Source organism: Poecilia mexicana, unplaced genomic scaffold (assembly GCF_051168715.1).
Source record: "Poecilia mexicana isolate PSO_F unplaced genomic scaffold, ASM5116871v1 scaffold_21, whole genome shotgun sequence".
Classification (NCBI taxonomy): Eukaryota; Metazoa; Chordata; class Actinopteri; order Cyprinodontiformes; family Poeciliidae; genus Poecilia; species Poecilia mexicana.
This window is the reverse complement of record NW_028263390.1, coordinates 11561210-11575226: the sequence shown is the minus strand read 5'-3', so window position 1 is coordinate 11575226 and position 14017 is coordinate 11561210. Positions and strand designations below refer to the sequence as shown.

At 38.5% G+C, this 14017-nt stretch overlaps 1 protein-coding gene across 1 annotated transcript; it reads left to right on the top strand.

Annotated features, from left to right (window-relative positions):
- The first annotated feature begins 5943 nt into the window (after positions 1-5943).
- Positions 5944-9877, top strand: LOC106926744 (zinc-binding protein A33-like). The gene is made up of 7 exons (XM_015001836.2): positions 5944-5974; positions 6111-6593; positions 6707-6802; positions 6880-7110; positions 7223-7245; positions 7605-7723; positions 7840-9877. Exons 2-7 carry the CDS (start codon positions 6195-6197, stop codon positions 8397-8399), a joined length of 1428 nt encoding a protein of 475 aa, XP_014857322.2. The 5' UTR covers positions 5944-5974; positions 6111-6194; the 3' UTR covers positions 8400-9877.
- The last annotated feature ends 4140 nt before the right edge of the window (positions 9878-14017 follow it).

The following is a 14017-nucleotide window of genomic DNA, read 5'->3' as shown; positions in this document are numbered from 1 at the left end:
AACGACATATGGATATTTTTTAATATACACTTAAACCACAATGTGGAATTTAAGTAATATGAATGTCAATGAAATAGAAGAAAATACCTTTTAAATTACTTTGTAAAATGATTTTTTTAAAAAAAATCAATGTCTGGTTACGAATAAACTAAGACACCAACATTTATTCTTTTTAGCATTTTGAAGAAAAATGATTTAGCCATTTTGCTGCCCTCTGAAAGATAATTGTAACATCCAATATGTCTGGTAATAAAAATAAAGGGTTGGACACAGGTGTTTGAAATCAGCAATTTAACAGTCAGAACAATATTTATTCTTTAAATGTTCCAAATATTTGTTAAGCAGTGACATGTTTGTATATACCTCCTCCTCGCCGTAGTGACGGCAGACATCACTGCTGTAAATTTTACCACAAAAACATATGTAGCAATCTGGCACAGGTACAATCAGTTTCATTGCAGGAGGTAAGCCATTACATTTGCCTCCTCCTCCTCCCAGTGTTTTGCCCTTCTTGATGATCAGTATATTTTGCATATTCATGAAGGCAGACATGATACATTTAGCTCTCCTGTTTGTAGGTCAGGTTTGTGCATGATATCAAGGTTTTTTTTTAAACCTGTTTTTATACACACAAACCTTCATTAAATCAGGCCCTTAGTTGTTAGGTTACAAGCAACTGTTTTGTGTAAAACTGTCCCACTTAGAAAAAACTCTGTCCCATCTGAATAAAATCAACACCAGAGGCCACCTCCAGCTTTTATTGAAGATATTTTGATATGCTGTTGATTTTGGGATTGTGACTCAAAGGTCAAATGGGTTGTGTCAGCCCAAACCAATCAAACTTACCTCTTAGATTTAACTGTAAGATTTTTTTGTAGCTCCTGTCTTTCTTCACTGTGAAGAGGTCCCATTGCTGCCAGAGTTTTATTTATTTATTTATTTATTCATTCATTATTATTGCGGATTCTTCTGCAATAAGAATAAGGTTCAGCTTGATGCTCTTCTCCCCCCACCCAGTAGCAACAGAAGAAACCCCCATCACTCCTCCTCCAGGCCTGAAAGCAGCCATTCAGTGATTGACAGAGTCTGGCCGAATAAATTGAAACCTCAAGCTGCAACAAGCCCAAAATAGCAGGAAGCTGTCGGTGACCCGCTGTCTCTAGTGCCTCATGTCAGCAAGCCTAAAAAACTTGGCAGAACATTTTGAACGGAGGAGCCATGTACAGGTGTTGTGCATTTCTCTCAGATGTGTGTGAAAGTGTGTGAAGGAGCCAACGAGAACTGATACACACGGATGGTTTGACCACATCAGCACAGCAACAAGTTAATTCAGCAAGTGCCGCTTTGATTAAAAAAAAAAAAAAAAAAAAAAAAAACTGAAACATTTGTTCTATCTTGTAAGAAAACCGATTGAATCTCCTTAATCAGAATGAAACTTCACTGGAATTTGACATTTTTGACAGATGGATCAGTGTTTTTTTTTTTTGTTCTCCAGTGGGTTCCCAGAGGTGTGTGTGTGTGTGAGTGTGCGTGGACGGCTCAAGCCCCAAGACGATCAGTGGCGTAATGGCCGCAAAATCCGTGTGCCAAGTCACAGAGCTCCGGGCTCCTGCCAAGCAGAGGGAGGCGGGTGGGAGAAAATGCCATTCGGCTGGCTGGTATTTATAGATATGTGAAGAACTTGTGCACAGGCTTGGTCGAGGTGCTGACGACGTAAAACGAGAGGACGATTCCAAAAGTCGAGTGTCAGGGCACACAGATAAAAATACCCGGTGAAAGATGGGCCTGGTCATTAGTGGCGCGGTGTGGCATGTGACATGGCAGCATTTCAGACGTGATTTATGATTATTACTACCGCTAATCTATACCTCGCCTCTTCCTGTGCCTGCCTGCCTTCTCAAATTGGTTCGCCAAATGTTATGGCGGACGGGGGGGGGGTTTATTTCAGGTTCGTAAGGCGTAGAAACAAGTCAGGAGTGTTGCGGGCCGCATTGTGCCACAGCATACAGGATGCAACCGGAGCAACGGTAACAAATTAATGTTTGCTGATGGGACGGAGGCGCGACGTGTAAAACATCCCAGGCTGCGGTGATAATGAGCTCTCTGCAGGGCTCTGCCCTCTCTAACTGCCAGAGCAAGCCGCCACAAAGAAGAACAAAGGAGAAATTTAGCGCATCGTAAATTCCTTTAATGACCTGCTGCAAAGCTGCTGCTACTCTGGTAACTTTTGAAATAAAAACGTGACACTTAAATGTCCTTCATTAATTATTTTGTGTGAAAGAAAGCGACATGTGAAACATGCACATTATTCCACGTTGTAAAATGATTTGTAATTATGGTGCACATTTTGAAATAAGTGCACTTGAGAAAATCATTGCCTCTTTATTAAATGTTTATTTTCCAAAGAATTTTTAAAAGTTCAACACCATAAAGTACCTATTTAATATTAATTACAAATAACTCTTAAGAAGTTAAAGAAGTACTCTGTGAGAGTTAATATTGAGATCTAACACTGAATTAGTGTTAGTAAGTGTTAAATGATTAACTCCAGCAGATTTGATATTTGACACTTTATAAGAGTTAAGGTACCAACTCTCCATAAAGAGTTAAATTAACACTTTCTGGTGTGGTCCCATATAGACACTTTAAAAGTGTTGAAATCAAATCTGACAGTGTTAATCTGGGCCTCCTGGATTTGCTGTGTATGATCTTTTTTGTGGGGGGGAGTATAAGTTGAACAGTTTGGAAAACAAAACATCTCCCATTATATTGTACATACTGGCTTTTGATTATATTGTACATACTGGCTTTTGACACTCCCTGGGACAAATATTCGTACCTGATTTAGTTTTTCATATTGTGTCTCATTACGACCACAAACCTCAGTGTATATTTTTCCAGTATGTTATCCTACTAAAATTGCTTCCAAAAATCACTGCTGCTGGATCATTTCACCCTGAAATAAGGACAGCCCAAATAAATCACGCAAAGCCCGAATCTAGCATATTGTTGTTTTCAGCACTTTGTACATGTACTTACCTCGAGTCAGGACATTGCAGAACTGCTTTCTGCTACAATTAAAGCTGCAGGTCGTTTGTGAAATGTCTCTGCTAACTTTGCACTTCTTGAATCTAACAGTGTTATCCATTCTCTGCAAAAAAAAAAAAAATACTTTAGCTCGAGCTCAGTTGGAGTGGATGGGAAGCATTTATCTTGCCAGTGATTCTCAGATGGATCGAGGCATGAACTTTGACTGGACCATTCTAACAAATGACTTGCGTTGCACCTCTTGTGGTTGTGTTGAGGATGATTTTCAGAGTGAGCTTTCAGCTACGCAGCTATTTGAGAAAGCGTTTTTTTTAATTTTTTTTATTCATCCTGAAAACATTAACGGCTTCAAAGTGAAAACGGGGCTTATTGTGGGCCTTCTTTCAACACAGACGCTCTTCCAACCACTCTTGCATAAAAACTAGATTTGTGGAGTGCATGAGTAATATTTATCATATTAACAGATTTTCCCACCAGAGCTATTGATCTCTGCAGCTCTTCCAGCTCTGCTTGGCTGCTTCTCTGATTAATTCTGTCATTACCCGACCTGTTGGTTTATTGGACAACTGCATTTCGGTAGTGCAACTGCATTTGCAGTTGTGTCACACGATGAACAATGCATCGTGAAAAAGTTGAAAGTAACTTTCTGCCTGCTTTGTCAGCTTGTCAGTCCTCATCTTCCTGATGCTGTTTCTTGTTTTATGTTCCCGACAAACCTCAAAGACCCTTCCCACAACAGCTGGATTTATACTGTACACACAGACTCTCATTACTAATGAGGTGATTATGATCATAATTGGTCTGAATGAATTTACTTTAGGGATTTCAATGTAAAAGTGCCTGAAGGCAAATAAATACCTGCTGCAGAAGGTGTTCTATGTGCACGGTTTGGTTTAGCAAGGCTTTGTGTATGAAAACCCTTTCAGGTCTCACTCATGATTTTTGTTGTGTGAAAAAGTCTCCTAAATTGAAACATTTTTTTTATGTGTTTCTCTAAAGGCCTGCAGAGAAATGTAACAGGTTTTTTGTTGAACTCCTTCCCAGTCTTTTGTCCCTGCAGGCATATGATGGAGCAGATGTCTCACTTATTGAGATTTTGATCAAGTGAGTGTGAGAGTAGCTTAGAGAGAAAAAGTGGAAAGCAGCAAAAAAAAAAGAAAAAAAAGTGAGTGATGTCCCACATTTAAGCTTTAGCAGACTTTTCACGAGTGTGCAAGCTTACGTGTTTGTGTGTGAGGGACGGGAGAGGAGGGGCGGGACATCAGAATTAGTTTACCATCAGCTGCGCCACTGCTCACGATCAGTCCCGATCCCTGCTCGATATTTCCCCCAGCCGTCTCCACCTAATGGCGGCTCGGGACGGTTTTACTGCGGCCCTCTGGGGAGGCTACAGGGGCCAAATTCAGAAATCTTGGCTTTGCGTTCACCGAATGTTTTATGGTTATAGATTCAGCGTTTAAGCATAGGAACAGTCACACGAAACAGCTAGTCCTTCTCTGCTATTCCCAGTTGTAATAATTACACCGGCCTGGAAGAGGAAAGAAAAGAGAAAAGTTATGTAACCGAGCTCACTTGGTGACAGACTGAGATAACCTATTGCTCTGACAGCTAACCCCAGCACTTAAACACTAATGATATATTTTTAACAGAAATTACGAGGGGGAAAAAAAATGTGATTATCGTGGGTCATAACGAAGCAGATCAGAATATGGTTAAATACTTAGTTTCTCTGCTTAATGTGTGCTTCAGGAAAACGAAAGGAGACTGCACATACATGTGGTTGGCCATATGCTTCCATGTTAAAACATTTAGCCTTTGATAGCTTTTGCTACAAAAGTCAAGGGGCAAATCACTTGTAAATTTCACTGCTCAGAAACCAGCTTATGCAGCATGCGAGTGTGCTTTTATGAGAAAAATGTGCCTCAGAGAGAGTTTTGGCTCGAAGATGTGACAAAGGAATAAGATAAAAGGTCTGTTTGGTTGCATTTTTCAAACTTTATGTAACGTTTAACTCACGTTACGTAAAGCCGCTTTTTACTGTGAAAGCTGGATTATTTAAACTGTCTGTGCACATTTCTATTTTTAATTTAACCCAGGGACTATATGAGCCATGGGTAAGCAGACACCTTATGCTTGTTTTGCATGAAAAAGTAAGTAGGAGCGATATCAACAAGAAAATGAGAAATGCATGATAGTGAAATGATAACAATGGGATGTGGATGAGTGAGGTGATAAAAAAGGAGAGATACAGACAAATCAGACATAAAAGGGGAGAAAAGCAGACAAATGGCGGTGTCAAATAAATGAAAAATGCTCAGCAAAATTGATGCATTTAATGAGGGAATGACAAAGTTTCATAATGGCCACGTTGACAACAATCTTTTTTGTCATCCAAAAAGATTTATTGTTATCTTTTTTGGATGACAATAAATATTTTCCAAAAGAATTTGAATTAGACTGAATTCATTAGATTTCATGATCAAATCAGTGGATACAGATGTTGATGCTTCACCTTTCTTATGTGATGCACCAAATAAATAGGCTTTATGATCTTCCGTACGGCTTGAAAAAAATGTCACTGACTTGATATCTTTAAATTTTAATTTGATATCCCTGTTCTAAAATTATTTATGTATTTTTAAGACAATTGCATGTGAGATGTGAAAACAAAAAAAGGAACACCACATTATTTTGTAATGAACTAAACAAAACAAAACACAAAAATGAAAATAAAATAAAATAACTTAATTCCAGCTTTACACTGAATGCACATTGATTTTCAGAGCCAGGTATTTTATTATATTTTTTGACTTCAATAATGTAATTGTTGATGATCTTGTTTTAACTAAAGAACATTTTGAATAAAAAAAAAAAAAAGGTGCTCCTCCCACTTCCTCCTTGGACGACAGGTGTATGTAAGGCAAAGGTAAGGCTGTCAGCATATCTTTACATTTTCTTATTTTTTTTAAGTCAAAAAAGGTAGAGAATCCAATAAATAAAGTTATTACTGTTGCTGGGGAGTTGACATGTTTTAAAGAAGCTTGTCTACTTTTAATTTTCAGAACCTTTCCTGTCAAACACAAGTGAGGCGTAGAAGTGAAAGTAAACCAACCGAGGAAAACAAGCTAAAACCAGAGATCAGCAAGATGGCTTCAAACGTCCCACAGTCTGAGGCCGAGTGCACATGTCCTGTGTGCTGTGACATATTTACTGATCCTGTTCTGTTGCTGTGTGGCCACAGCTTCTGCCAGCATTGCTTACAGGAGTGGTGGAGACAGAGCTCACAGAGGACATGCCCGGTCTGTAAGGAAATGTTTCATATGACTCATCCGCCTCGAAATCTGGCCCTGAGAAACCTGTCTGACTCATTGAGGCAGGAGAGGAGCAAGAGAGCTGGATCCAAGGAGATTTGTTTATTGCATGGTGAGAAGTTCAAACTCTTCTGTCAGGTCGATCAACAACCCATCTGTGTGATCTGTCGGGACTCGAAAACACACACAAAACACAAATGTGTTCCCATTAATGAAGCAGCAGAGGAGTACCGTGTAAGTAGCATGTGGTATCGAAGTAAAAGATTTGACATTTTTATTGTTTCTTTTGTGCTACAAAAGCGCAATAAGGATTTTTGCAGCTTTAAGTTTACAAATATTTTTTACAGGTTAAAATCCAGACAAATGTTAGCAGCCTGAAAACTAAGCAGGGAGTTTTTGAGAAGCAAAAAACTGATTGGGAGAACATGGCGACACTCATCAAGGTAAGCTGTAGATGTGACATGCGCACATTAAAAGAACTTATCAAAACTTATTCTGCTGCCATTTGTGCTCCTCTCAGCTACAGGCTCAGCAGACAGAGAAAACCATCAAAGGAGAGTTTCAGAAACTTTATCACTTCCTGAGAAATGAGGAGGCAGGCCGGATAGATGCCTGTCGGAGAGAAGCAAAACTTAAGAGTGACGCAATGAATGTCAGGATTACAAACCTAACCGCAGAGATTTCTGAGCTCAAGGAAAACATCAAAACCATAGAAGATCAGATGAGAGCAGAAGACCTCTCATTCATCCTGGTAATTAATGAAATGTGTTAAAAAAAAAAAAAAAAAAAAAAAAAACCAACAAAATTTATGATTTATGTTAAAATTTGCTTTGTGTTTTTTTTTTCTTCTTTTTCTCTGATAGAGTGCAAAATCAACACTGGAAAGGTAGGTTTTCTGAACTCTTCATATTGGAATCAACCAGAGGAGGGTAGGTTTGTCAAAAATTGTACTCCAAGTACGAGTAGAACCACCTCAACATGTTTATCAAGTTATAGTGAGAAGTTGTTTTCTAAGAAATCACTCAAGCAAGAGTACAAAAGTATTTGGTGATAAGGCTACTTAAGCTGGATATAGCATCTGATGTAGTATTTTAAAATGATGTCATAAGACAGACAAAAATACAAAGTTATGTACTGTTATTTTAAAGACCAAAAATGAAAATAAAATCAGGTGATATCATTCTTACAAAAGAAAATGCAGGTAAACTTTAGGTATTTAGATTTAGAAATGTGTTCTTGTTTCAGATCGCTGTGCAAGCTGCAAGAGCCAAAGACCCCAGAAGGATGCCTGGTTGATGTGGGTAAACATGTTGGAAACCTTCAGTTTTCAGTCTTACAAAAGATGGCTGGAATAGTAACATACAGTAAGAAATGTTTTGTTTCTTCTTCACTAGACTTTGTCTGTCTGACCATCAGATTTTGTATTTTAACAAATAAAAGATTATGTACTCAGCATTATTTTTTTCTTTTCCCTTTATAGCCCCTATATTTTTGGATCCTAACATCTGTGGTAGTTCTATGATTGTATCTGAGAACTTAACCAGTTCAACAGAAAGTGATAAGAATCAGCCATATTACTCCAACCCTGGGAGTATGTGGGATCGAAACCTTCTCGGCTATCAAGGTTTTAACTCTGGTAGCCACAGCTGGGATGTGGAGGTGGAGGTGGGTGATTTCTGGGCTGTGGGTGTGGCTGATAAAACTAGGAAGGACAGATGGGCCATGCACATCTGTCTTTGTACCGGTGTTCTACGTAACCTTACCAACCAGGATAATATGACTGAAATAAAAGTAGAAGCTCTACCTCAGAAAGTCAGAGTGCAGTTAAATTATAACCAAGGAATAATTTCATTTTTTGACCTCGATAAAAACAAAACGGTTCATGCCATCAAATGCAGTTTCACAGAAAAAGTCTTTCCATACTTTTGTGGCAGAGTAAAAATTTTACCATCTGATAAAAGCGTGAGAGTAGGGAGAACCCGAGCTCTTGTATTTCCCAGGTCCCTCCGAGCCTTAAGGCAGTTCAAAATAGCAAAATGAGCCTTTGAAACTGATTTTTTGTGGTGTAGATGTTTGACCACACTTTTAAATCTTGAACTTCTTGATAAACTCCAAACTTGCAACAAAGTGTTGCTTCAAATAAGAAAGGTCTGAAGTAGAAAACATTGCTTCAAACCTTGTTGCTACCCAACCCCATCTCTAATCCTCCAATGTTTCTGGTGACAAGTAAAATGTGTCCTTTGAGTTAGCATAAAGCTAACTCTATTTCATCTTTATTTACTGTTCTTAATTTTTATCCATATCTACTTTGCTTTATTAACATGACAGTTATCCAGCAGTGATATGCAGTTGCAGAAATCAGGACAGAAAGCTGATCATGTCTGAAGTGTCAGTTTGCTATGCTTTAGATAATATCATCTGCAAGTAAAATAAATTTTTAAAAAATCAACACTTGCTAGTGTGAATATCTACAATATCTCCACAGTGTCCCATATATCTGGCCGCATGTAATTTGTGCAGATGTGAAGTTTCTCTAATCTTGTCTGGGGCCACAGTTCATTCCAAACTTATCCTAAACAGATTTAGTTTTAAAATACTTTTTTTTTTATTAAATGAGACTTTTCTCAAAAGATCAAAACAATTTCAAAAATGCCATTTTTCTTCACATTTGAATAAGAATGTCACCTGAAAAAATACTTATTCCTTTTTTAAGAAACATAAGAAAAATCTTCATTTGTGTTAAAGCAATCATAATCTTATCCTAATTGCTGACAAGCTTTTGCATGTTTCCACATACATTCTGTCTTTGGTAATGAACTCCAAGTGTTTGAGACTGGAAGGTCTATAAGTCTCTACTTCATTTTTCTTTTTTGGTCACTCTGCACTGTGAGTGCAAGTTATTCGATAACCCTGCAGCTCAAGATAAGCATCGCTGGAGGATATTTCAAATCTTTTTTTGTTTGTTTTATTTTAATTATTTTTATTTTGCTTTTGCATATCCTCCTCCCATTATATGTTTTGCATATTCATGAAGGCAGACTCACTAAATTTAGAAACTGAATGCTCCTCCTCCATGTTTGGTTCTGGTTCTGGAGATGCAGAGCAGAGTTGTGGAAGGTTGATACAATCACAATCGATCTTTAAAGTATTTCAGAGCTAACCCTGTTGTTGTATCAACCTTCTGGACCCGTCAGGTCTTTTGGTTCTGCTTTGCTCTGCATCACCGGAACCAGAACCAAACATGGAGAAGCAACATTCAGCTTCTGTGCACCAGAAATACGGAGAAAATTTTCAGAAAACTGCAAAACAGCAGAAACACTGATTGTCTTTAAATCATTACCTTTGAAGCATAATCAATGAAACGTTAATCAATAAACAGGTGTGTAATGACGGAAAAGTGCAATGATGTTGACTGTGTGTTCTATGACTTCGTATGTTTGTGTTTTTGTGACGTAAAGCACTTTGAAATGCCTTGTTGCAAAAATGTTCTATACAAATAAAATCTGATTGATTGGTTATCATTGTTGTTTGCACATTTGATAGGTAAAGGTTTTGTTTTGGCCTTGGAAAAATCTTCTCATATTAGCTATTGACCAAAATGGCAACACACACACACACACACCCCCCCACACACACACACACATACAAATTTGGAATGGTCGCCCTCCATGTTCAAGCGCTGTGATAAAGTGCTGTCTGGTGTTCCCTCACTCTTGAAAGCCCCTGGGAGTAGATCAATACTGGCTCAGCATTAAGTTACAGCTAATGTCTTCACGTTTTTAACCAGGCAGTGTATGTGTGTGTGTGTGGGCTCTGTGAGATATGGGTGTGTGTGTGTTTGCCCCTGACATGACCCAAGTTATAATTATCATTAAATGTCAATGAAGGCAAAAGGAAGAGTGCGTCCCCATGATTCACGAAGTCCTAAATCACAGCTGTTCCTGTTGCAGAGGAAAGAAAAGCCTGTACTCAAGTTTGTGTAATTCTGATTAACAGAAAGTATTTAGTGCATAAGCTTCCCTCTTCTATTTTTACATTCCCAATTGTACAGCTGAGTCACATTGGAGAAGCAAACCCTCAGTAACCTGTGATTTTAAAGGTCTGCATGAAGTTTACTGAATACTGATATGCTTGATTAGCATATAGCAAAAACCAGAAACTTGGATATTCTTTTTGATCTCTCAGTTTTTTAGAGAACTCAAATTTATCTCTAACAGGTTACACAGGGCCTTAGTCCATGGGCCAGAGGCCAAAATTTGACATTTTTGTCCGTTTCAGGGTGGCAAAGTCTATCAATATTTTTTGAAAAGATACATGTCTCTAGTTAATATTTTGGTATGATAGCCCTTCCAAAATGGTAGCTGAGTCATAGTTATCATCTCATGAAGTAAACAAACCCTTTGGAAAAATTCTGTATTTTGGGACTGCTGTATCTCTGGTTTAGGGTCATGGTATGGGCATTTGTCAAAGGTCTGTAATGTAATATTTGGTATCATCTTAAAGGGGACACTCTTGACTTTCATTTAAGCCATGTTTTGAGTTTCTCTGACCAACACAGAGGTCATTAGAGGTCGTTAAACCAAAATTATTACACATTTTTCCACATCTTTTGACCAAACTAGATACACTTCTTTCATCCCATCGGTATCCAGGGACATCAGGGACACAAGAGTTAATGACTAAAATACTCAACAAACTCTAAGGAGTCAGAAAATGTATGATATGCCTACACTGTCTGTCTATGGGAGGCGATTATGAGCTGTAATTTGAAGTTACAGACTTGGGCTATAACCTTAACTGGTGTATATGTTGGGGGTTTGTTTAGCGTGTCACTCTTGTCTAGTTTGTTAGTTATAAAAAAGTTAATCAGTAATAGTAGAAATTTACACTTACATAGACTTTAGGATGCTGTATTGGCCTATTTATCAGATTTTGTGAGTTTTTCCATCATGGGCTACACAATAGTAGCCCAGGATGGCCACATAGAGACATGGCAGAATGAGAGAGGAGACCACCCACATTAAATGACAAATACTGAGGTAAAATAATAAAAAATGATTATCTTCAGACGCTTAGCCTACTATTGACAGCATAATTCAGATCATTATATTACATTTCTGCCAACAGATGATAACCTTAGGCATATCGGTACCATCTACATTATGCTTGCTGAGGATGTTGATTTCAATCAGGCCCACAAATGAGTTTGTTAAAAAATAAAATCAGGAAGATGTAACCATTTAGATTCAGCATGTAACTTTTATTTAAAAATCTATGTATTTATTAAAACTATTACTATGTTGTCCTGAGACCCTCCTCCTGGTTCTGCTTGATTGTTTCAATTTAGCACTGCGAGAAGGCAGACGGGCTTGATTTTTCTTCACAGATTATTTGTCTCAGCATACTGTGACAACATGGTGACAGTTTCAACAAATATATAACTTTTTTTTTTCCCTAAAATGTACATACTGCAGCATCGAACTGCCTTTGTTTGGATGCTGTTCCTACCCTCTGATAGCTACACAATTTAGCTGAATAGTCTTACTCTGTACTTTCAATTTCTACTTGTCTGGAGCTAAGTTTAGTGCTGGTTTACAGTTACAGACCTGGAAATATTGTTGACTTTTTGTATTTATTTTTTCAGATGACACATAGCTATTAACAGTAAATTAGAATGTTCACCATTTGAGTACCATTAATCCATTTGGAAATAATCCAGTGTGTGTTTGTAAATAAGGATACTAAGACACCTGCAGGAACCAAAGGTTTCATTTTAAAAGCCAGAGCTGCTACCAGATACTATCTCACCTCAGAAAACAGACTTCAGTATCTCAGGTAACTTAAGGTGCTTTTCTACTAGCAAGTCGCGCACTAACCAGTTAGTGTGTAGTTCGGTTCTACCCCTGGTAGTGAGTTTTTCCATTACCCGCTCTATTCCTCACTATTGTGGGAGGGCCTTTAGCACAGCAATTGATCAATTCTCCGCAGAGGTTTGCAGTGACACTCAGCCATGGAGAACCTCAAGATTATGGTTCAGATGGACTCAAAGATATTTCATTCAGTTTTATAGAAATTTATTGCTGGCCCAAAGATAATGATAAAGGCTTCAATCAGCTGATTATTTTGCGATATATGAAATCGCTTTGGTCCCTACCCTGATTGGTCCGGCTAGTACTACACTTGAAGTAGATATGGAAATCTGAGAACAGCCAGCCAGAGCCGCGCTGGATCTGCTAAAGGAAAATGAATCTGGTCGAGGCAGACTGAGGCCAAACCAGTTAGAGGCAGGCTGGTAGAAAAGCACCTTTAGGAACATGACAGACAACGAGCCCACAGAAAGTGTGAGACATTATGGCCTACAGAAGCCTGGGATAGAGATGGACAGATATTCCTTTGTAGAACTTATGGAGAAAAGATGGGTAAACGCTCTAAGTCAGCCTCAGTCAGACATAGTCGGTCTTTTCACCAGATTCATTGTATCACTAAACATAGTCAGTGATTTGCTGTAAGCTCATCATGCTGGAGAGGAAGCTTATATAAAGTTCAGAACAGGTCATTTAGAAAAATACTTACCAACAACCACTTTCCATGACACAATAAAAACATTCCTAAGCTTCAAAAATAGTGGGCTCACTCTTTTACACCACTGTTTTAGCTATCTAACAAAAGGAAAGAAAACAGACTGAAATATTTTTGAGTGCATCATAATAGTTTAACAAAGAAGAGACCTTCATTTAAAAAGTCTTTGGTCATCCACTAGATCAATGGCCTTTTCTCATGTTCATAATAACTCTAGCAAGTTTCCTCTTGCAAGAGAGTTGGAAGAATCAGTTGATGTTGAATAATAGTCTCGATGGATCATTGGTGGAATGAAAGTTGTTCAAAAACTAAAAGTTGATGGCAAGACTTATTATAATAAGAATAGTGATATCATTTTATGCTGGATGTGGATTACAGCTCAGCTTTTAACTCCAACTCCTGACAAGTTGGTGGAGAGGCTAGAGTCCCTGGTACTAGGACCAGGACTGTGCTGGTGGATCATGGATTTTTAAACCAACAGACCCCAGCATGTCCAGATCAACTCCCTTACCTTCTCCGCGGTCACACTCAGCACAGGTATGCCCCAAGGCTGTGTCCTCAGCCCCATCCTTTACTTCCAATTTACCCACGACTGCAAAGTCACCCAGAATAATATCGTCTTGTTCAAAAATGCGGATGACATACAGAAGAGGTTCAAAGGCTAATAACATGGTAAACCAATGGTGAAGGGAGAATTCCCTTACCTTGAATACCAAGAAGACAAAGGAAATAATCCTCAACTTCAGGACAAAGAGGACAATCCATCCAGGGCTGAGCATAGATGGTGAGCAAGTAGAAAGGGTCAGTAGTTTCAAATTTCTGGGAGTCTACATCTCAAAGGATTTCAACTGGACCTTTAAAACCAAATACCTCTTTAAAAAAATCCCAGCAGAGCTTCATTTTTTTCTGAGAACCCTAGGGCAGTGTCGTCTGTCCAAGAAGCTGATGACCAGATTCTGTCACTGACTTACTGCTGTACAGTGTAGGTACAGTAGTACCTACACTGTACAGCCCTGTACTATCTTGCAATGTACAGCAGCAGACAAAGTCACCGCTCTACTCCAGTTTTCCTGGGACAT